At 31.9% G+C, this 25480-nt stretch overlaps 1 protein-coding gene across 2 annotated transcripts in view; it reads right to left on the bottom strand.

The window, feature by feature from the left end:
- LOC145740051 (extracellular serine/threonine protein CG31145) overlaps positions 1-25480 on the bottom strand; it is a 149206-nt gene that overhangs the window by 106201 nt on the left and 17525 nt on the right. For both annotated transcript variants that reach the window (XM_081995380.1, XM_081995379.1), the window contains 2 exons: positions 7273-8415; positions 2536-2832 (listed from right to left, as the gene is read on the bottom strand). In XM_081995380.1, the coding sequence (XP_081851506.1) occupies positions 2536-2832; positions 7273-7490 (515 nt within the window). In that variant the 5' untranslated portion in view covers positions 7491-8415. The remainder of the gene's footprint in view (positions 1-2535; positions 2833-7272; positions 8416-25480) is intronic.

Below are 25480 nucleotides of genomic sequence, written 5' to 3'. Positions count from 1 at the left end.
GCTTCTAGAACTATTTTGAAAATGTCAGCTACCTCTAAATGCTACTGAGAACCTGCTAAAAAGTGCCAGAGTCCTCTAGAAGTATCTTAAACCTTCCCATAACTGTTTTAAATTGCCAGAAGCTTCTACAACTATTTTGAAAATGTCAGCTACTTCTAAATGCTACTGAGAACCTGCTAAAAAGTGCCAGAGTCCTCTAGAAGTATCTTAAACCTTCCCATAACTGTTTTAAATTGCCAGAAGCTTCTAGAACTATTTTGAAAATGTCAGCTACTTCTAAATGCTACTGACAACTTTCTAAAAAGTACTAAAATCCTCTACAAGTGCCTTAAACCTTTTCATAAATGTTTTAAATTTCTAGAGACCTTTAAAACTATTTTGAAAGTTCCATAAATCACTAAATGCTATTGAAAAGTGCTAGGAGCCTCTAGAAGTGATTTAAACCTTCCTAGAATAGTTTTAATTTGTCAGAGACTTCTAGAACAATTTTTAAATTGTCAGAGATCTCTAAAATCTACTGATACCCTGCCAAAAAAATATCAGAGTCCTCTAAATGTGTTATGCCCATTTCTCCGACAATTCCAAGTCGATTTTAAGTACAACTTAAGCAAAGTTGAGATTTGAATGTGACAAATCAGGTATAAAATAACACAGTCTAAACTGTCCTTACTCAACTTAGCCAATGTTGAGGAAACGGATACTAAACCTTCTCATAAGTGTTTTAAATTGCCTGAAGCCTCTAGAACCATTTTTAAAATGTCAGAGACCTCTAAATACTACTGAGAACCTTCTAAAAAGTGCAAAAATCCTCTAGAAGTGTCTTAAACCTTTCCAGAAAGTTTTAAATTGTCAGAGGTCTCTGGAACTAATTTGAAAATGTCTGAAACCTCTAAATGCTGAAAACCTTTCAAAGAGTGCCATAAAAGACTAAAATTAATATAAACTGAGTACATATTTAAAGCACTAACTTATCAGGATATCGATTTATCCTTCTCATTTTCTGTACAAATTTCTAGTTATTAAAACTCATAAACTACTACTGTAGAAACCAAGCAACTTTAATAGTTTTTCCAATCGAAATGTCTCTTTGAAGCTAAACTACTCCGGTTTCCTGATTGAACTCAAACAAGGCAAGATCAATGCATTAAACCAAATACTGACGGTGTATAGAGCGTGCAACAATAGTAATGCATATTTCAAAGCAAACCACGAAATTCACTATTCAAATTCGTCCGTAACTACTTCATCATCATTCGGATGCGTAAATCTTCAATGTTTGCGATTACATCTCTAAAGTTTGTTGTTGTTTGCAAATCCGTATACGACGATAGTTTTGATATTGCTAGTCGATACGATCCTTTATTAATTAGAAAGTCTATCTCTGTGACGTTTTCTATTTAGTTTATTATTAAAGTCGGGCGTGATTTCAATATGAAAAGACGTTGTGAGGAACAGACACGTAATGTTACCGTATATTATATGCAAAAGTTATTAGACTGAAAAATCTGGTTGACGTGAAGCCAAATATTACGAGATTAGGGTTTCTGGGCGTATTTTTATATGCATGGAAATACAAGAAAACGACAAATTTGATTGTAGTATATGTTGCACAAGAGTTGATAATTTATTCCTGTTTATAACTCTCTTTTTTTAATAAGTAAAAGGTTTTAATAATTTTCTATCGATTTTCAATCCTCAAAGTTTTTGTTCTAAATTTTCAAAGTTGCTGAAACTTGGCCCGTTCATCAATCACACAGAGTCTACGGCAAGTTTCCAATAAGCGGTTACTCAAAGTTCCTTTTAAGTTTTAATATCACTTTAGTTTTCTGACTACTTATGATACTAATTCATTTGAGTTTTAATCAAGGTTTCTGGTAATTAAGCTCCAATCATTGGAATACTAAAAATATAAGTGTAAAGTTATCTAAAATTAGTGTGTATATTAGTACAGAAAACAAGGTTAAATATACATCCATTTGAACGCAATTCAGAAAATGTTTGTCAAACATATTTCCACCGATGCTTAAGAATCAGTCTGTTTACTCAAGCCTGCAAATAAACTTTATTATTCGGTAAACGTATATGATTTATCATTACTCAAGTTGATTTCAGACATTAAACACTAACTGTGAAACTTTTGGATAAAAAGCAAAGTGTTTTTTTGTTTACTTACATTATTAGTTTGTTAGTTTCTACAAAAATATTAGTATACTTGTGGCTATGTTTTTTGGATTTGAAACCATTACGAAAAAAGAAAATTCTTTACAAAGAGCAGAAGTTTGTATTGTTTCAAGCAGTTTTAGAACTACTTTTTAATGTATTAAGAATGTCAAGAGAAGACAATGCCACTATTGCAATAGAAATTTTACTACGCGGTTATTGTAAGCTTAATTGAAAACTCTCTCAACTTTGCAATAATCTTCAAAGATGCTCTGCTTAAAAAATCAGTAATAACCATCCTGTACACTAATTTTCTGTAACTTAGGTTAGGTTCGTTTCCTTAAGCCAATTTGACACATAAAAAAATCTACTTACTCGATTTTGATCTTCTTGATGTCGCCTATGGTCGGGTTTTGTTGCTTTTTCAATTCGTCCGCGTCGTTTTTGACTACAGCGTGCGTTCGAGACACGATAGTCCTCAATTTTTCCTTTTCGTAACTGTCCAGCGCCAAATAATCCATCAGATCACTGAAATCGTCCGATTGTCCATCGTTGTCCGCGTTCTCCGACAGTTTTCCGACTGCGAGGCCGTTTTGCCCTTTTCGCGAATCCGAATTCAACAAAGCGGTCTCGTTCGGAAGGTTTTCTTTGGATAGGTTAGTGCTGACACCACTGAAAACAAAGATGATTTATTATTTTTTTATTTGATTAAATTGTTTATTTCCTAACAAGTGCGGAAAGTCATACTTTGTGATGAGAGAGCACAGGGAATACATTTTCCTGCATGATTTTAGGATAAAATCGATTCGTAGTAACAATAATTCAAAAAAACACCGGAGGGTTTGGGTCGAGAACCGACTAAAAGTAAATTAATTAAACTTCCAGATAATTAAATTCATGCCTAATGAGCTATTTTGGGTCGGAGTTTTTGCCTTTGGGGCTCTAGTGGAGCGCAAAGGTTCGATCGCAAACTAGTGGGAGGGAGGAGGGTGGCACAATGGAGTGAATTTGACGGGCGAAATGTTTTCGTAACAAATTAACCCATTGGGATGAGAGATTTCGTACGTGTTAAATGACGTTGATAATGGTTTAGTTAAATTTAGTTTACGCTCGATTAGCGGGTGTTAATTAACTTTTCCTCAAAAACGATCGAAGCCAGTGTCAACAGGCTACGCAGCTATATTGTCAGGCTGAATTAGGTTCGAATATTACAGGAAAATTACATTTTAATAATGTTTTATTCAAATGATTAAAATAACTGGTTAAGATGCAAATTTGGTTTGACTTTTTGGAAAGTTTCTCCAAATACTGTTACAAGTGGTTGTTTAATGTTGTATTTCTCAATATTATGACAATGCATGTTATTTAGTAGTTTGTTTTGACTGCAATTAGACATTGGGTCACTCTGTAGTCTTCTTATTTCATCTAATTTAAGATCTTTTGGTATAAATATGCCCTTTGATGTGCATTGGAACCCTTATGTAGCAAAATAAAAATTTGCCAAAATTTCAGTTTTGACCAAAAATGTAATGTTTCCAATTTTTGAAGGGTTGTAACTTTTTTATTTGAACTTATATCAAGCCGCCATTAGAAAAAGGATAAAAAAATACTACAAAATGAGCCAAAACTAGCCTCTCTAGCTCTTCATGTTACCGAAATACTGAATATCAAAAATTAGTTAAAAAAGACCCCTAATACATTCTTCGAATTTTTTTGAAAAATTAAAAATTTTAAAATGTTTTTTTGCGCTTATTTCACCTAATTTAAGGTTCTTTGCTATAAATATGCCCTTTGCTGTCCATTAGAACTGTTATTGGTCAAAATAAAAAATTGCCAAAATTTCAGTTTTGACCAAAAATGTAATTTTTCCATTTTTTGAAGGGTTGTAACTTTTTTATTTGAACTTATATCAAGCCGCCATTAGAAAAAGGATAAAAAAATACTACAAAATGAGCCAAAACTAGCCTCTCTAGCTCTTCATGTTACCGAGATACTGTATATCAAAAATTAGTTAAAAAAGACCCCTAATACATTCTTCGAATTTTTTTGAAAAATTAAAAATTTTAAAATGTTTTTTTGATGCATTATTTCACCTAATTTAAGGTTCTTTGGTATAAATATGCCCTTTGCTGTCCATTAGAACTGTTATTGGTCAAAATAAAAATTTGCCAAAATTGCACTTTTGACCAATGTCATGCCATTTTTCCAATTTTTGAAAGGTTCTAATTTTTTTATTTGAACTCAATTTCACTAAATCGCCATTTGAAAAGGTATAAAAAAGAATCTACACAATATCTACTTTATGTTACCAAGATACTGAATTTTGAGAAAAAAAATCTTTAAAAATACCTTCTCATACTTTCAAGATCAACAATAATACTTATAGTTCACTTAATTTCTTCTAAATTTAATATAATCTAGTTTAAGAAAATAAATCATAATTTGCGGTTGTACAAGCTTAAATCACTGTGTTACATAACAAATACCATCAAAATATAACCTGAACCAGGTAAATATGCATACCGCGTTTATTATCATTGTCGTGCTAATTGGAGTGCTTGTTTTGGCAAAAATTTAGCTTTTTATTTGAAAGGCATTTTTATGCTAAATTACACTGTTTTGGTTTTGTGTAATGCCCCTCGGAAAATTCCAATCAAATATTGGTATTTAGCATTATAACACAAAATTTGGCACAAAACTCACATCTTCAATAATGGCAATAATAGCTCTTTTTTAGTTTACTTTACTATATTTAGCCACTCTTAGAACTACAAAAGACCTATTGTTATAAACTAGCATCAATAACCAATCAAGAAGAAATATTATCAGAAGCAGAGTGACACGTGATGTATGTATTATTTTTTCGCAAAAGCGAAAGATAAAACCGCTTATGCGACTCGAAACCGGTCATCAATCACTAAACGGGGCCAGCAAAAAGACTCCTGAATATTTAAGGGGGCAATCTTTTCGCCAGTTTGAAAATTAATTCAACTTTTTATCAACCTGTCAGTGGAAGAAGGCGGAAAAACTACGCTTGAAAGATGGATAAAGCGTATAAAAGGCATAAGAAAACTCTTGACTGATCGAATTCACTTGTTGCTTCTAACCAATAATATTACTTCAATATTCGAAACAGATAAATAATTTCAATAGAGCTCAATAGTCAATATGTTTTGTCTTTTAGTGATAACAACTTGCGTATTTATTTTAATATCCTAAGTGCGTTTCCATGTCAAAATAGCGTAAATTGCATTTTTAACTCAACTAGGTTTATTATTCGATGATAAAACTCCACTTATATCACATATTAATTTTCTAAAGTGTTTATTATCATTTGAAGATGTTTATTGTTTGATTGAATAATAGTACATTCTCTACAACTGTCAAATACAAATGCTATGCCAAATTATTTAAAGAAACAATAAAGATAAATTTATTACAAAGATAGAAGAACATAAGTACATATGTATTTGTAAATATTTGCTTTAAAATAAGAAAAATATCTGTATCTAATTCTTAAAGTACCAACGAACTAACCTTTATTATGGTTTCATCAAAACTATTTAGTACTTAACTCGCAAAATTCTTTTCTAAAAAGAGAAAATTTTCAAATTTCGTTTCAAAAGTACAAAAAACATTTGTCACAAGTTTTTGTTATACAGGGTGGCCCATCAAAAAGGCACCAGGGACGTTTTTAGAAAACCTGTAATGGAGGACATTTTTTTTTTTATAAAAGTCTATTATACAGGATGTTTCAAAATTGTTTTTGCAAGTTAAGCATGAGAAGTCGATTCATTGTGTTGTAAATTGTTATTACTTTGTTTAATGAGTTGTGTTGTAAATTGTTATTACTTTGTTTAATGACGAGCAAACGATGAATCTTTTTTAGAATTGGTCCATTAACGTAATCAAACAAGATGTTCTAGTTTATCAGTAGTACAAATTTGATTCAAATTACATCTTGTAGAATCTGGAGTATAATTTGATCATTCTCCTGTAGGTACCATATCTTTTAATGTAAGTCTTCTAAAGAGGTAGGTTAGGTTAGGTGTAGCATACATTTTTGATTTGAGATGTCTTCAGAGAAAGAATTCTAACAGTGACAAATTAGAGGAAAATTGCCGATAACTCAAAAACGGTGACAGATATGTAGAAAACCACGAAGAAAAGCTGTTAACACCCTGTATCTTGGCAACAAAGCATTCTCGGTCCAATGTTTATAGAGTCCGGATTAAAAAGCACTAAAATCGTGGAAAAAAGCGCTTAAAAAGCAAAATTATTTTCTTCAAAAAAGCATAAAAATTTGTAACAAAGCACAAAACTCTTTCAGAGATGCAAAATTTTTTACTTTTTTTGAAAACTTAAAAAAATGTTTGGAACTACTTGAGGAGCATCTGGAAGTTTTTTGAACAGTTTAAAGAGCATGTTGAAGGTTCTGGAATGTTTTAGAGGCATTCGGAAATTCTTAGACGGTTCTAGAATTTTTTGAGAGCTTTTATACGGTTTTTATATCTTTTGGGAGCTTTTAGACTAGCTGAAGAGCATTTGGAATCTTTAAGACTGTTCTACAAGCTTTTGGTAGCTTCTAGATTGTTTAGAAAGGCTTCCGACTGCTTTAGAATCATTTTGGAGTTTCTGTAGTGTTTTAAAGTCTTTTAGACTACTTTAGGAGCATTTAAGGTTCTGGAACCTTATAGAAATTTTGGGAAGCTTTTAAACTGCTCTAAAAGCAAACGGAACCTTTTTGACTGTCTTGAAATGTTTGAGAGCTTCTAGACTGTTCTAAAAGCTTTTGGAAGGCATTCGACTACTTTAGAAGCATTTTGGAGTTTCTGTACTATACGACTTAATCTTATTAAGTAATTTTAATAAAAACTTCTTTGTCAGTTTATATTTATGCTGTAACTTTTACTGCTTCCAACTGCACTCATTACGTAATAATCATTAAAAACACATGCGCTCACGTAAAACCGTAAAGGAAATAGCTTGTCTTGCATTGTTTACTTCAAATTATCACAGTTTTGAAATTTCTTTAGGTCAAATGTACGAAACCTTTCGATAAGCAGTTTTAGATCATAATGTAACGTTGAAAATCGTTAAATTTTACATTACCTATGAGTTTTCTGCAACAGCCTGTTCCTGAAACTGTTATAAGCGGCATCCGGACCTTCTGGATTTACTACATGCCTAACTCGGCCATACGAGGGCACTAAATGTTTCCTGGATATTCCTAAATCCATTTGAATATCCATTATAAGTAGAAAAGTGAACAGCACCGCTATCACACTAAAACACACCACTAAACGTTCCTTCATTCTCATTTTTTTCATCTTGGCAGAGTCACTTGTAGATTTTTTCACTTTAAGGTCCGGTATCACTAAGTCATTAGAATTGTTATTATAGACGGTCACAGCGTTAGTTTCGATACTGTTGCAATTAAAATTGTTTTTCGAGTCGGCATTATCGTTTTGCGGCAAGTCAGCGATTTTACGTGCTCCATCATCAGGTGGAGGACTATACTTGGTCTTGTGGTGACGTTGAAGTTCGTACGTGGGATTGACTAAAAGTACTTTCTGCTCTTGCTCTTCCGGATTTATGCTAGGAACGTGCAGCGTTTTCCGCAGTACTAACTCGTTCGACTTTCCGTCAGTTACTAAAGACTGTCGAATATTATCATCAAGTGCAGGTCTTGATAACGCGACGACCTTATCTGCTTCTTTATCGTTCAACGTTTGGGATTTGTTTTTGTTTTGCGCGTTCTTCGATTTGAAGAAGGTTTTGGTAGTTTTATTGTCAATTTTTTTCAAAATGGCACCGAATTTTGACGGTTTTCTTTGGTCTACGCTAGTATTATTTACATTGGGAGAGGACTTAGCCAAGTAGCTAAGATCGTTCACTTTTGTTGCTCTGTTACAGCCGGTCTGTTTACTGTGGCAGTCCACTGATTTTGATTTGGATAAATTCGCGAATTTCCTAGTCGAAACTGGACTGTAGTGATCATAAATATAGTCCACGTCCACTAATCCATTGTCTGAAACTCGGTCGTGGTAACAGTGATTTTTGGAATAGCGTCTGGCTAGGATGATGGAATTTTCCGGTCGTATTTCGATGGTAGGCAAATTGTGGGCTCGAAACTCGTTGCGGTGGTGATTGGTTTGACAGGTGGGAACCAAGGCTGCTGAATAGCACCATTGCAGCCCTCTGTTTGATTCTGAATCCAGATTATTTTCTTCGGAATGAATTGGCGTATTTAATCTGAAACAGAACAAAAGTAGAAAGAAGTAGTAGTCCATATTCTTTCAGTGGAGTCGCAAGAGTACGAAAGGAAGGAAATGACAAACAGTCTTCTCCACAATACTTTATTATGACCTTAGATGGTAAGGTCTGCTCAACAAGTTTCGGTCACATAAATGACCATCTTCAGGAGCTACAAGAATAACCTACTTTACTTGGTGTACCAGAAGTTAAATGTTAAAAAACGAGAAAACGTACCTCAAATCAGTCGATCAATGTGTCTCTCCCCTTGTAAAAAGACAGTAGTCACATTGATCGACTGATTTGAGGTACGTTTTCTCGTTTTTTAACATCTGGTTTTTTAACATTTAACTTCTGGTACACCAAGTAAAGTAGGTTATTCTTGTAGCTCCTGAAGATGGTCATTTATGTGACCGAAACTTGTTGAGCAGACCTTACCATCTAAGGTCATAATAAAGTATTGTGGAGAAGACTGTTTGTCATTTCCTTCCTTTCGTAGAACAAAAGTAGTTAAGTTTACGTACTTGTGATATTAAAATAGGTAATGGTAGTTTTACGGTCATCACAAATGTTTGATATAAAGTAATCATTACAACATTATCTCAACAACTCACTGACGATTTAATAACTTAACGTAGAAAAAACTCAACTGTCACTTTTGCTAAGGACGTAAAATTTCAAATTTTATTAATAAAAAGATTTGATATTAAGTCCACGTGTGCAGTATATGCTTAAATCACAGCACATTGGATAGTTTGTGATTGGTCACAAAAAGCAACTGCGTTTCTTAGGAGAGTATAGTCTTCCAAAATTGCGATAAACGGTTTCGGAGATATTTACAAAACACGATATTAGAAGAAAGAAAGATTTAAGAGAGTATAGCAGGCATTACACGAAGCAAATATTTGCTTATCCGTGTACTAATTTGCTTCGATTATTTGCTGTACTGTTTGTCAAACAATCGCTACCCGTTTAATATTTGATAGCGTGTAATGACATAGCAAAAATATTTGCTCAAAACAAAAATTTGCGCAAATAAATTCAGTAGCAACTGTAAAAAAAAAACATTTTTCATATTTTTGGATGTAGTAGGTCTCCTTATAGCTTGTGACACCAAGTCAGGGACACCCTGTGTTAAATTCAAATTTGTTCAAAACCTTCTCTATAACTTAGTTAAATACCACATAAAAACCAGCTAAACAATATTTAAAAAAAAATGCAACATTAACATAATCTTTCATACATTTTACATGAAAACCGTGATTTTTGCCACAGTGGACTAATGTCCCTTTAAGATTTCATAAAATTTTTAATTGGGAAAGTACAGAACGTGAAGCAACCGCCAGTTAGAAACTGTGGTATTATAAAATGAGGATTTCAAAATGTTCTCAAAACTCCAGTTCTCACAGTTCACGTCCTTTTACGATTAGGTGGGATTTGTCTTCTTAATACTGAGAAAATACAGTACATGAGCTAACCACGAGGGGTAGATCGCCGAGGTAATTTGGTGTACACACTCGAGGTATTATGAGGCACTTTTCCATTACTACGAAGCATTGTGAGGTATTACAAGGAATTTTGAGATATTTATAAGGCATTTGAGAATATTTTGAGACAATGTCTGTGCATTTCAACAATATTAATATAACAAAATTTAATGAAAATTGAACAGAATAGCATACGCACGTAATTATTATGGTAAAATCTTTGTTACATGATATTGAGTTGAAACAATATTCATTACAAATTATTACAATAATTTACCAATTTTTCAACATTTAAACTAAATTTTTAAGGTTACGTGACTGTTTTTGACAGGTGTCAACTGGCTTTTACATTGTTGCAAGCTCAACATTGTATTATTAACGTCACGTAACGCGTATTTTACAATTTCCGCTTTTACAACTGTCTAAATTTAATTTACCTAATTTTGACAGATGTCAACTGGCCTTTGCAGTGTTGCAAGAACATGCAGAATTGCATTTTCAATGTCACGTAATGTGTATTTTGCAATTTAAGTTTTTCCAACTGTCTAAATTTAATTTACCATTTTTTAAAGTTTAAACTGCGTTTTGAAGTTTACGTGACTGTTTTTGACAATGTCAACTGGCCAAAAATTGAATGTTTAAGTCACGTGACGTAGTCCTTACAATTTTACTACTGTCTAAACTTAAATTACCAATTTTTCAACTGGTTCTTTTAAAATGATAAGTGTCTTTATTTGACACGTGCTAACTTGGTTACTGTGACAGTTAAAAAATTCGTGCAAACGTCAAAATATAACCTGTAATTTCAGTACAAAAAATATTTTTTGTTTATCAGAATTTGGAAAAACAGTCACCTGACCTTTGAACATCAATTTGAAGCTTTCGGCACAAGGTCAAATCAAGTGTCAAAAATTTGGTAAAACCTTTACGTTGTCACCTAACCTAACCTAAAAACTAAAACTGTGACGGGACCTTTAAAAAAATCAATTTTAACCTTTTAGGTCTTTAAATTTGGAAAAACAGTCATTTTGACAATAGTCAGTACAAATGTAAAAGCAGACATGTCACGTGACCATAAAAAATAATTTTAAGGGTGTATTTCATGAAAATTTATCATTATTTCAATACCAGGGGACTTATATCTAAATTTAAGAATGCCACAAATGTGTGAACATTTAAAGGTATACTGAGGCAGTTTAAATAATTTAAAGACATTTGGATGTATTTCGAGGCACTTTAAGGCATTTTAGGCAGTTTTAATCATCCCACAATTCAATTCGCACATTTTAAACTATTTTTAAATTTACAGTTTCATAATAAGTCTTTGTCCAATTTTTTTTCCTAAGCAAAAAAAATACAGTAGTATAAAGGACCACCACATGAAAACCTGCTAAGCAGCATTGTAAAATGGTTCAAAATTCCAGTATAAAACATTTATAAGTCTTGATTTTTGGTATAAGTGACTACTGCCCCTCTATTTTTACTGTTTCAAACTAAAAAAAAAACTCAATAGTAAAGATAGAACGACAACTTAAAAACCAAATAAACAGTATCCTAAAAAGCAATTATTAATATCAGTTTCACACTCTATTCAAATATAATTTTGTCTCTTTTTAATTTATCGAAAAGACATTTGTTCTACTAGAGTTCTTTTCAAACTTTAAAGTAGTGTTGTACATTTCTTAAAATACAGGGTGGTCCAGTTTTAAATGTCAATAATTCACCAATGGATAGCCAATCAAAAAATAAGTTGACATGCATTATGTCATTTTCCTGAAGAAACGCTTCCTAAGGAAGACACAGACCTTCAAAATTGTTTAAATGCGTCGATATAGGGTATAGTCTTTATTTTCTACGCTCACTGGATATTATTCAAAATTGGCAAAAATGTCTACTTGGGTTATTGTATTTTTTACTTTAAAATGGTTCAAAAGGATTCAAATCTGGTCATCTGTGAAGTTTACGAGTTAATTTTTGACACTGAAAATAGTCAAAAATCAGGATTTTTGGACTTGATTTTTTTTTATTCAATTAAACACTGGTAACAGTCCGAATTTTTTAACTAATTTAATTCTAAAAATTAGTGTTTAAGACTAATATCGTAGCATTTAATGCCACAATTGTTTACTTTCATCAATGAAGAGTTTGAAACTTAATTTTTACTAGAAAAAATTGTTTAAAATTCGATTTTTCAGTCTTAAAGCAAAGTGAAACAGTCAATTTAATACAGACAAAGCGTGAAATGGCATGTATAAACCTATGGAAAATGTAAAAATAGTTTTTTAAGGCTCCTATGTCAAAAACTTGGTGAAGATAACCCTAAAACTCGATTTTCCTAGCTGAAAGCAGTTTTAAAGTCCTAAAAATAGTCCAGAGTTCTAAGAAAATGAAAAGCAAAGTAAACAAACCCGAAAAGTTAGTCTTGAAGTCAATTTTTATCAATCTAATGTCAATATCCTGTATTTAAGACTATTTTCAAGACTAAAATATTGAAATGTATTTTCAATCTATGAAAACTTACTTCAAATGGAAATTTTAAGCTTTTGATGTCACTTTTCATTGGTATAGAGTTACTTTTTGGTGTCCAAGTCCATTTTCAAGGTTGAAATGTGTGAATTTGTAGTCAAAAATTGTAGATAAAGTAGTTCTTAATGGCTACAACCTAATTTTCACTACTAAAGTTATTCAACTTATCTGAAAACTATAACGACTGACTACAAAGACAGCTTTTAAGCCTTTCAAGACAATTTTCACAGTTTCCAAGTCAATTGCCAAGGCTAAAATCTTACAATTTGTGAAAACTGGTCAAAAGACAATTTTTTTCGTTTCTAAGTCAATTTTCAAAACTAAAGTATTTCAATTTGTCTGGAAACTATGAAAACTGGCTACAAAGACATTTTTTAAGCTTAAGTAAATTTTCACTGTTTTCAAGACAATTTTTAAGTTAAGTTGGGTTGATTTTGGGTCTTTGAACGTAATAACTCAATTATCTCGTGAACGAAGCTTCAAATCAGAATTTTTTAAAAGGTACTTATTTTGTCAAATTGGACAAGTAAAGTAAAAAAACTGAAATTTTTGAAAAATATCCAGTGACGTAAAGAATCAGGCAGAAAAATTAAAACCATCTTCCTGTATCTACGGTACTGGAGAATTTTGGCAAACGTCATTCATATTAAGTATTAATTTCATAAGTGCTTGTTCTAAATTTGATCAAAATTGCTACAACGGTCTGACAGTTATGACAAAAAACACGAAAATTTGAAGGACTGTATTTTTCTTAGAAAGCATTTTTCAGGAAAATGACATAATGCATGTCAACTTATTTTTTAATGGGCCATGCAATGGTGAATTGTTGACATTTAAAACTGGACCACCCTGTATATCACTTTCCGCACTTGCTTCACTTTTTTTCTGGCTGTACTACAAATTTCCTACTTTTTTTAATAATAAAGTTGTTTTGTTATTACGTTTTTTATACTGCTAATCCAGGAAATTTGAACTTTTGAGAGACCTTAATTTTCTCAAAAAATACTAGTAAACGACACGGGTGTAAAAAGTAACTAACTGCACTACATACATACAGACTAGCATCATTAAAACCGTCACACGAAAAAGCAGAGCAGAGTGTTATAATTCAACGTTTCATTGTAAACTTTAAAATAAAAAAAAAACAAAAACAAGTTTCATTAGGCTGCGCCCTTAATGAATTAGTGAAAACCGCGTGGCGGATCCTAAAAAACGAGGCCCGAAAACTGGCACGGTCTCGCAATTAAACCCGTAACTTTTGCCGAAATTTTCAGGTTGGCTAACGACCACCTTGGACATATCCGAGAGCATGCAGAGTGTGCCGAACGCTCCAAATGAAACGTTAATATTTAATCTACGTAATTATTCGGCGATTCTAATTTTTGACGGTACAAGGGTTCTTCGTTGTTTTAATAAAGCGCGATATTCCATTTTAATGACCCCCGGGAACAAATTGGACGAGGACCCCGAGGCGCCTAAGGATTCGTTTTGCCATTTTCAATTAGTGGTATCATGATTAGAGAGAAACAGAAAAAAAAAAGATACGGGATTGTTACCATGTTTACTAGTTTTTTCTTAACTTATTTGAAGAAAATTTCAAGAAGTTTCTGTTCAGTCTACAGGATAATTCAAATTCGACCACACCACACCATTGGGATCTCAGAAACCATAAGCAAAGTTGCGCAATTTAAAGCTCAACCAAATGCTGTTTTACAAATTTCGATTTTTCGAGTACTTCCGAAGATATCCGAAAAAAACTGAAAATTTCATTTTTTGTTTTTATTTATTTGTAACCTTATTTGAAGAGATATTCCAAAACTAAAAGCATCTTTTATTGCCACTTTTTCCTAGCTATTCGGGATGGATGGATTCTATGGTGGATTCAAATTTGCCACACGACGTTTCGTTTTTTGTCAGTCATCATCAACTTTCTTTTTTCTTATGGGCGCCATATTGGATTTTCAGCCCACCAAATAGTACGTTTTATTCTGATTTTAGTGATGTATAATAACTTATGATTTGCTTTATAAATAACAAAATAATTCATTAAAAACTATTTTTACTTTAGTTATGGCTTTGAGTTAATGGGCCGTTTTATAAAATGTCATTATTTTTGACAGTACTTATCAAGCACGATAATTCGGACAATTATTAGAGCAAGTCAACTAACCTAACCTAACTTAAACAGCTCATTTATGTTTCCAAGAGAAATATTATCATTTTAGGAACTTTATTTTTTGTCAAATTAAAATTTTTTATAATGTTAAGTGCATGTTCTCGTATCTCTTATGGTTTCTGAGATCCCAATGGTGAGGGTCGAATTTGAATTACCCTGTATAGTGGAAAGTAAACTGTTTCAAACAATACACCAGAAAGACTAGTTTTTGATGTGACAGATTGAGCAGCTTTCATTTTTGTGTTTGGTTGTATTTATTAACAAACCAATCTTAATGATTGCTGAAGATGTTGTATCCAGGTTTTGTCAAATTTATTTATTTTTCTGGAGTCCTTTGAATGGATGGAATTTTGAATGCATCTTTAATTGGCATTATTGTATTTTTTTTTTATCAAATAATGGATCTTCTTTTGCAATAATAAATTTTCCTTCTTTGAGTCATCATTTTAAATTGTCTTATCAACACAAAAATATGTTTCCAAGACTCGGTTAAATAAACTATTCATTTTCCGGCAAATTGCAAAAATGTCGGAGAGTGCATTTTAAATTCCGTTTAAAATGTTTGCTAATAGCTATTTCAAAATGAGAAATTATTGAAACATTTTTTATGTAGAACACAATGACGTATTTAGAAAATTTTTACCACCGTCATTCGTTTCCGAGATATTGTTATAAATTACTTCGAAAATGTTTACAACTACCATCTTATGATTTTCAATTTTTACATTTCTTTCATGTTTAGTTTCTCAAAGGTCGGACCAAATGGGTATGAAATAAAAATCACAATTGCCAGTTTTTTCCCAATTAGTATGAATTTTAATTATTGCTTTTCCATTAGCTTTCCAAATACCTCGAGGTGCAGATTTTGTGGCACTTTCCCATTATTACGAAGCATTTTGAGGTATTACAAGGCATTTCGAGGTATTTTTAAGGCATTTGAGAGTATTTTGAGGCATTGTGTGTGCATTTCAAAATTGTTTGTGGTATTTTCATTGAAATTTTGAGCGAAATAGAGCCTCTTTCAAGATAATTTTGCGATATTTTAAGGAACACAATGCAGTAGACAATACCGTGTATCAATATAACAAAATGGACTGAAAATTGAACAGAACAGCATAGGCTCATGTAATTATTACGATAATTTACAAATTATTATAATAATTTATCAATTTTTTAACGTTTAAACTACATTTTTAAGGTCACGTGACTGTTTTTGACAGGTGTCAACTGGCTTTTACAGTGTTGCAAGCTGAAAATTGTATTATTAAAGTCACGTAACGTGTATTTTACAATTTCAGTTTTTACATCTGTCTAAATTTAATTTACCAAATGATCAACGTTTAAATTATATTTGAAAGTCACGTGACTGTTTTTGACAGGTGTCAGTTGGTTTTGACAGTTTTTCAAGCTCAAAATTGCATTATCAACGTCACGTAACGTGTATTTTACAATTTCAGTTTTTACAACTGTCTAGATTTAATTTACTAAATTCTCAACATTTAAATTACATTTTAAAAGCATCGTGACGGTTTTTGACAGGTGTCAACTGGCTTTTACAGTTTTGCAAGCTCTAAAATTACATAATCAAAGTCACGTGGTGTGTCTCTTATTGCAATTTCAGCTTTTACAACTGTCTAAAATAGTCTAAATTTAATTTACCAAATTTTTAAAATCACGTGTTGCAACACGTTGTGTGTGCAATTAATCAGTCACGTGATTAATTTTGACAGATGTCAACTGGCCTTTACAGTGTTGCAAGAACATGCAGAATTGCATTTTTAACGTCACGTAACGTGTATTTTGCAATGTAATTTTTTACATTTGTCTAAATTTAATTTACCATTTTCCAAAGTTTAAACTGCATTTTGAAGTTCACGTGATTGTTTTTGACATTGTCTTTACATGTTGCATGCAAGCTCAAAAATTGAATTATCAAATCATGTGACGTAGTTCTTACAATTTTACCACTGTCTGAATTTAAGTTACCAATTTTTCAACTCTTTCTTTAAAATGATAAGTGTCTTTATTTGACACTTGCTAGCTTGGTTACTATAACAGTCAGAAGATTCATGCAAACGTCAAAAAACCGTACAAACAATATTTTTTGTTTGTCAGAATTTGGAAAAACAGTCACCTGACCTTAGAAAATCAATTTTAAGCTTTCAGCACAAGATCAAATCAAGTGTCAAAAATTAGGAAAAACCTCTCTTAAGGTCTTCCCAAACTTAACATAAAAACCGTCACTGGAGCTTTTGGGTTTTTAAAATTTGGCAAAACAGTCCCGTAACTTGATCAAGTCATTTTTAGGTTTATCATTATCTCAATACCAAGGGACTTATAAATTTAAGAATGCCACAAATGTGTAAATATTTGAAGGTATCCTGAGGCAGTTTAAATAATTTAAAAGCATTTTGATGTATTTCAAGGCAATTTGAGGCATTTTGCGTAAAAATAGATGAATTGTGAGGTATTTTTAAGCAAAAAGGCATTTTGGTGTACAAAAAATTATCAGCAGTCTACCTCTCGAAATACCTAGACCATTCTGAGTAAAATCTGCACTAATTTTCTGATCCACAACTCTACATTTTCTTGTCTTTCCTTTGCAAATATATATGTGGGTTAAACAACCTCAAGAAAAACGAGCGCGAATAAAATATGTGCGCATTTTTGGTTGCTGGCGGCTCAGACAAATAGCCCGCTTAAACGGGCTCATAAAAACAAAATAGTGTAATCTGAGGTTTATTCTCTCAAAAAGCGCAAAAGGCAAATTTAGTTAAGCTGTTGTTCGGCTCTCAGGTCCCGCAGGAAGAATCGTGCTATTACGGGGGCTCGTAAAGCCAAGACATATTTCGCGTTTAGAATGTTGCCGCGGCATCCGATTTGAATATGACCGTCTTATCGTGACAGCACGATTGTAAGCTCGGCTTAAGCTTTTATTTTATTGTACTAGAATCGAAAAAATAGTACGTAATTCAACGAGTGTGTAATGATAGCTATTACTCACCAAAATTTGCAAAAGCTTGAAAATAAATTGAAAAGTAATAATGTAATAAGTAAGAACAAAAAAACAACTTTACATTCAAAAAATTTCTATTCACATTTACATTGTTACGTCACCTTATTTTACTTTGATTTCGCTTTTTTTTAGTAGTAACTCACGGGTATGTAATATGTGTTATTATTATCTATTCAAAACTAGTGATTAATAAGCATGTTACGAGGGGTGTGACACTCTCTTAAATTTGGGCCCATATTATATAATACGAGGATTATCATAGATTATTCAATATTATGCGATATTATTGATAATATTGGTATTATACCCGTATTATTGTATTATTCCAAATAATATTGATATTATATGGTAATATGAGGATTATTATGGATTATTCAATATTATTGATATTATGTCAGTATTATTGTATTATTCCAAATAATACTGATATTATACGTATTATTGCTTGATTAGCGTATTATTAAGGATTATTCTTTACTACTTGGATTATTACATATTATATTAATGATGCAATATTATTGCAAAAGCGCAAAAGTTTAAGCGCAAATGAGTAAGTTAAAAATTGTTTAGATTATAATTTAGAATACAAAAATGGTATCAGTAAATAAAGCTGTCATAACAAAATCCGAGTTTACTACTGGTTTCACGTAGATGTGCGAACCAATTACTTCAATATTTTGAATGTGTTTTGATGGAGGTTTTTATGGTCATATTTTTTTATTTCATTTTTGTTTCGAACATGTATCAGTTTCAATTTCCTCAATACTGCCCATGTTGTTTCTTATTTAATCACCCGCTAGTAATTTAATATGTAATGCATAAATTATTAATTTAAAGACGATAAATACATTTTGGCAAAATACTTAGGGAATAAATAAATAAAATAAAAAAATTTGTCAGTTTATTATTGTCACAAGCCGAGCAAAAAGCTCCTTATAATAATCAAGCAAAAAAAACATACCTGCATACTTATTTCTACACTTTTCAATCTTCAGTTGGTTTAGTTGGTTTAAAATGTTTATATTTATTCTTAATAACCAACAATTCCCACCGCTTTATGATTTTTCATATTATGCCGTATTATTCGTATTATTCAGATTATTTACTATATTATTGGATTATGTGGTATTATCAAGATTAAGCTGCATTATTTATATTATGGGGTATTATTCGTATTATTCAGATTATTATTAGTATTATTGCATTATGTACTATATTATTGGATTATGTCGTATTATCAAGATTAGTAAGATTATTGCATATTATTAATATTATTTGGTGAGTGACCCAAATATTATTGAAGTGTCACACCCCTCGGCATGTTATTAAACAGTAGTAGCAAAAAACGGTTTTATGTTGCACATTTTCCCCAAAAATGTTCTCTTTTTTCCTAGATTATTTATTTGTTTCTCTCAGTAGTATTAAAAAGTCAGACAAAACCCATCATAATCCAAAACTGCCAAGTGTAGTAACGTATTAACGCCAAACAAACAAAAAAAACCGCTGCTGTTTGAATGCCAGCAACGTCCGAAAAGTGTTTCGGATTTACTCGTAATAAAAGGGCTTTGATTAAAAATCGGATTAGCTTTTACGAAGCTCGGAAACTCTCGTTCCGTTCCGTTCGCATGATAGCTTTTGAAAAACTCAATTTGATAAAACCGAAAATTGGCGTCGCTGGTCAAATATCGATGATTAGAAATTCCTTCTCGTGCATTTGTGCACCATCATTTTTTCCGGCCTTTTTTTCTGTCCGGATAACAATTGTATTGCATGCGATATTAACAAACCGAATCAAACAAAAATGGCGATGTAAACGCTTTTTCGTTAATTTGATGAAAAATGACTGCCGCGTTTACGCGATCCAAACCGTTTTTCCATGCATTTATCTCTAATTAGATTATGGATCACTTTGCCAGTTTGGCTTTTTAATCTCGATGGGCTTCCTCCCTTTTGTGTTTACTTACCGGTTGGAATTCAAAGTTTTTAAACAAATGCAATCAATTACAAACTCTGCGGTAGTATTTCATTCAGGAAAAAATTGTTGTGTCCGAAAAAGTTTTAATTTACGTTTTCTCCAAGAAATTTTAAACATTCATACAAATTGATTAATTTTTAGTCATTTCCAAGACAAGAAATACGACCTTCCGTGGCGAATTTTTAAGCAGTTTTACAATTTCACCTACAATCATACCTACTTGATGATGACAAAATATTTAGTCAAAACCGCTAAAATAACCATAAACAAATAACATAATTAGAGTCCGGATTAAAAAGCACTAAAGTAGTGAAAAAAACCGCTTAAAAAGCAAAATTATTTTAAAGCATAAAAATCTGTAAAAAAGCACAAAACTCTTTCAGAGATGCAAATTTTTTTTGAGTTCAACTTCTAGAAATTTTTTGAAGATTTCAAATTGTTTTAGAAGCATACGGAAGATTTTAGACTATTGAAAACTTCCAAAAGTTTTTTTACTTGAGAGCATTTGGACTGTTTGAACAGCATATTGAAGGTTCTGGAATTTTTTCACACGGTTCACAAAACTTTTTGGAAGCTTTTAAACTGCTTTAATATCTTCTGGGAGCTTCTAGACTAGTTGAAAAGCGTTTGAAATCTTTTAGACTATTCTAAATGATTTTGAAAGCTTCTAGACTGTTTTGAAAAACTTCCGACTGCTTTAGAAGCATTTTGAAGTTTCTGTAGTGTTTTGAAATCTTTTTAAACTACTTTAGGAGCATTGAAGATTCTGGCCTGCTTTTAAGACATGTGAATTTGAACTTTTGGAAGCTTTTAAACTGCTCTAGAAGCATACGGAAGCTTTTAGACTGCCTTGAAATTTTTTAAGAGCATCTAGGCTAGTTGAAGATTATTTGGAATCTTTTAGACTGATCTAAATGCTTTTCGAAGCTTCTAGACTATTTTGAAAAGCTTTTAGACTGCTTCAAAAGCATTTTGGAGTTTCTGTAGTGTTTTGAAATCTTTTTAGACTACTTTAGGAGCATTGAAAGTTCTGGACTGCTTTTAAGACATGTGAATTTGAACTTTTGGAAGCTTTTAAACTGCTCTAGAAGCATACGGAACTAGTTACAGGTTATTTGAAAGCCTTTAGAGGGTTCTAAAAGCTTTTGGAAGCTTCTAGACTGTTTTGGAAGGCTATAGACATATTTGGAGTTTCTGTAGTGTTTTAAATCCTTTTGAGACTAGTTTAGGAGCATTTGGAAGGTGTTTAAAGAGCCTTGAAGGTTTTGGACTGCCTTTAAGACATTTGAAACCTTGTAGACGGTTTTAGAAACTTTTGGAAGCTGTTAAATTGCTTTAGAAGCATACGGAAGCTTTTAGACTGTTATAAAAGCTTTTAGAAGCTTCTAAGCTGCTTTGTAAGCTTTACAAGGAATTTCAGAGGTTTTATAGTGTTTTGGAATGTTTTTACATTTTTTTAGACTATTTTGGTCAGTTTAAATTTGTAAATTGATACTTATACATTTTGCAACATATTTTTGTCGTTCAGAAGCCTTCAATATCTCAATATAGCAATTTTTGTCAAAGCAGTTATTAGTTTATTTTTAAAAACTTGAAAAGCTTGTTTTGTAAAAAACTAGTTAAACCATAGCAAAATAGCAGTAAATAAGCACAAAAAACTAAAATAAGCACAAAACGAATAAAAAAGCAAAAGAAGCATCAAACAAAATTTGTCAAATAACGCGTTTTTGCATAAATCGTTCACATTAGATGTCAAAGGTTGGTTGCTATTATTCTTTACAAAAAGCAAAATTTCTAGAAATCCGGACTCTACTTATATAATCTTAGGTTAGGTACACATTCATTTACAGTGGCTTGGTTATTGCTTTCAATACTTTCTAGCTTTAAAAAAAAAAGTCATTGCATACAAAGTATAAACAAACAAAATTGTTTTGACGTCCTTTAGCACGAAAATTTGTGGGTATGGTATATTTAGGCATTTCTAACAATCCTGTAATGAAAGCGGTATTATACAATGTAAAACTGTAAAATATCTATGCGCAGAGTCAATGGTAAGAAAAGGGAAAAACTGTAAACTAATGCTCTCGACAATGACGAAGTAAACCTTCATAAGTGACATGTGTCACTCTGTCAGAGCGGATATGACGTCGTTGCTCACATGACCAAATTTTTTGACCGATCAGAAACTACCCACTGTGCTGGAATTGGTTAGTCTCTACGGTCATGCACACACAATTACCGAATTATTCTACATCATATTAACAAAACTTGATTATAAAATAACGTGGTAAAAAGTCATATTTGAGGAAGTAATTATTGAAAACAACCAGGTAAGGAAATTTCAAAATTATACATAGGAATCCCATGATAGAAAAAAAAAAGGATTATAGTAGCAAATCAATGATGTAGACAAAGATAGAAATAAACTTTGTGATTCTTGTCAGGATAAAATGGTCACGTGACAACACAAAATATCCCAAATTTGTCAATTAATAAAAGCTTAAAACATATGTGTCTCTTGATTGGAGTCTCATGAAATAGCAATTATAGAAAAAATTTAAGTAATCAATTTAGGACTCTAAAGAGATATCTCAGAAACGCACCACTCCTACATTAATTTTGATACGCCGAGAATGACAAAAATAAAGGGACCCAAACTAAATGAATGGGGTCGGATTTAAATTTAGTTGATTTGGCTAAAACTGACCCCTTCCGGCCTTTCAGGCTTTGACACCGGACAGTTTATTATTCGATATAATATAAGATTGTGTCCCCACAGAGCATCCTCAGCCGACCCCAAAGATACATGGCCGTCCATAAATCCGGAATGTTGAGACAGATACGTTGCTAAACGTGTTCACGTGACAGTTTTGCCCATATCATCTCGGCCCGTATATATCAACGGGACATGTTCTAAATTCAAATTCCGGTCCGGTTTTGGTATCTCTATCTGCATTTGCTGTGTTAGTTACTATAGCAAAATTAGTACTGAATTATTAAGATAGTTCAATGTACTAAAAACCGTTAGAGAAGAACCTAAAGTTATATTGATTCAACATCATTTATTATACAGGGTGATTCCAAAGTTGGGGCTTTCCTTTCACCTGCGAATAGGAGTGCAAAAAATAGGGTTTTTTTCGTTTGAAGCTTTTTTGAAATATGAACAATAACGAAGATACATGGTGTATACTATCGACATTTTATAGCATTTTTTATCATCTTTTCAACGATATACAAAAAATATAGATTGGAGAACAAATTACAGCGTCACAAGGCTTCAAACCTGGCAACATCGCTGCAAACTCACAAAGAGTGACACAATTTTTGAATTAAAATATCTGAAAAACTGTAAAAGTTAAAAAATTCTCTCAAACCATTTTGAAGCATTTTGCATCTTTTTTCCATTTGAGTGCAAATTACAGCGTCACAAGGGTTTAATCCCGACAACAACTCTTTCAACTCACAAGAAGTGACACAATATTTTAATTAAAATATCTCAAAAACTGAAAAAACCAAACAGTTTCTTCAAACGCCATATTGTGGCATTTTCTATCCTCTTTCGAATGATATATAAAAAATCTAGATTGGAGTGCAAATTACAGCTTCACAAGGCTTCAAACCTGGCAACAACGCTGCAAACCCACAAAAAGTGACACAATTTTCGAATTGAAATTTCTCAAAAACTGAAAAAGTTAGAAAATTCGCTCAACCGTCATTTTGTAACATTTTTCATGCTATTTCGAATGATATATAAAAAATCTAGATTGGAGTGCAAATTACAGCTTCACAAGGCTTCAAACTTAGCAACAACGCTGCAAACTCACAAAAAGTGACACAATTTTCGAATTGAAATATCTCAAAAATTAAAAAAGTTAGAAAATTCGCTTAACCGACATTTTGTAACATTTTTCATCCTCTTTCGAATGATATATAAAAAACCTAGATTGGAGTGCAAATTACAGCTTCACAAGGCTTCAAACCTGGCAACAACGCTGCAAACCCACAAAAAGTGACACAATTTTCGAATTGAAATTTCTTAAAAACTGAAAAAGTTAGAAAATTCGCTCAACCGACATTTTGTAACATTTTTCATCCTCTTTCGAATGATATATAAAAAATCTAGATTGGAGTGCAAATTACAGCTTCACAAGGCTTCAAACTTAGCAACAACGCTGCAAACTAACAAAAGTGACACAATTTTCGAATTGAAATTTCTCAAAAACTAAAAAAGTTAGAAAATTCGCTCAACCGTCATTTTGTAACATTTTTCATGCTATTTCGAATGATATATAAAAAATCTAGATTGGAGTGTAAATTACAGCTTCACAAGGCTTCAAACCTGGCAACAACGCTACAAACTCACAAAAAGTGACACAATTTTCGAATTGAAATTTCTCAAAAACTGAAAAAGTTAGAAAATTCGCTCAACCTACATTTTGTAACATTTTTCATCCTCTTTCGAATGATATATAAAAAATCTAGATTAGAGTGCAAATTACAGCTTCACAAGGCTTCTAACTTAGCAACAACGCTGCAAACTCACAAAAAGTGACACAATTTTCGAATTGAAATATCTCAAAAATTAAAAATGCTAGAAAATTCGCTCAACCTACATTTTGTAACATTTTTCATCCTCTTTCGAATGATATATAAAAAATCTAGATTGGAGTGCAAATTACAGCTTCACAAGGCTTCAAACTTAGCAACAACGCTGCAAACTCACAGAAAGTGACACAATTTTCGAGTTGAAATATCTCAAAAATTAAAAAAGTAAGAAAATTAAAACAAAATTTTGTTAATGTGTGTTGATATGAAATAACCTGTCAGTTAGTTAAAATTAAGTTAGTTATTTTTTATTTTCGTTTTTTCAGTAAAACTTTGACACCCTGTATCTTCGTTATTGTTCACATTTCGAAAAAAATTTATTTAACCTTGAACCTTGTTTTTTGAAGCCCTATTCGCAGGTGAAAGGAAAACCCCAACTTTGGAATCACCCTGTATATTTTACAAGTTCGATTTCAGCTTTGAAAATGAGATGATAAAGTATATTCCTGCAATATGCTTTAAAGATAAAAATATCGATTATTAAAACGTAATTAACCTCTAAATGGATGAGTATTAACTAATCGATTGTTTGTGTTAACTGAACTTTTATCATTGAATTCCGGAAATACTTATAATAACTAATGAACTATTTAACAGTAATTAAGGTCATAAACAGCTTTACTTATCTATTCAATATCTAAAATAAAAACGCTAGTTTAACATGATTGAGGAAGTAAACATTGTGTTTGGTTTTGTGCATGTTATCGACATATTGAAAATTCCAAAAAATTTCAAAAAACTATTATCAATAAAAAAATCAATGTATTTAATTAATTAAACTAGTAACAATTAGTAGAAGCAAAACATTAATCACGTTTTGCCATTAATGGTGGTGTCGTTGAAAATTTTATGGAATGAAGTTGGGTCATCACCCCCTCTCAAACACAACGCCGCCCATTTATTATTAACGTTAACGGGGTTAGTGTTTATGAGTTCGCCAAGTTAGTTTCGGTTATTAACATAAACTCCGGAATTAGCTGCATAATCCCTGGATATGCGCCCTACTCGAACATAGGTAAAGTTATTGCAATATACTACGGCTGTGAACTATTTTCTTGCAAACTGCAGAAGCCGTTTTACGATCGTTACCTTTCCAGTTTTAACACCCCCGCAGTGTCGAAATGATGAAATCCCTCAAGTTATTTCACAGTTCTACTGCGGATTTAAGTTTTATGAAAATTTGTACATAGAGTTTTTGTTTCGTATAGCGTAGACAAGTTTGTTTTGTTTTAGAAAGGAAAAAATTACCAGTTTTTATTATTTGGTTCCTTAGCAAAGAT

Source organism: Ips typographus, linkage group LG1, assembly GCF_016097725.1.
Source record: "Ips typographus isolate SLU linkage group LG1, UJ_Ityp_2.0, whole genome shotgun sequence".
NCBI classification, from domain to species: domain Eukaryota; kingdom Metazoa; phylum Arthropoda; class Insecta; order Coleoptera; family Curculionidae; genus Ips; species Ips typographus.
This window is presented reverse-complemented; position numbering and strand designations above follow the sequence as displayed.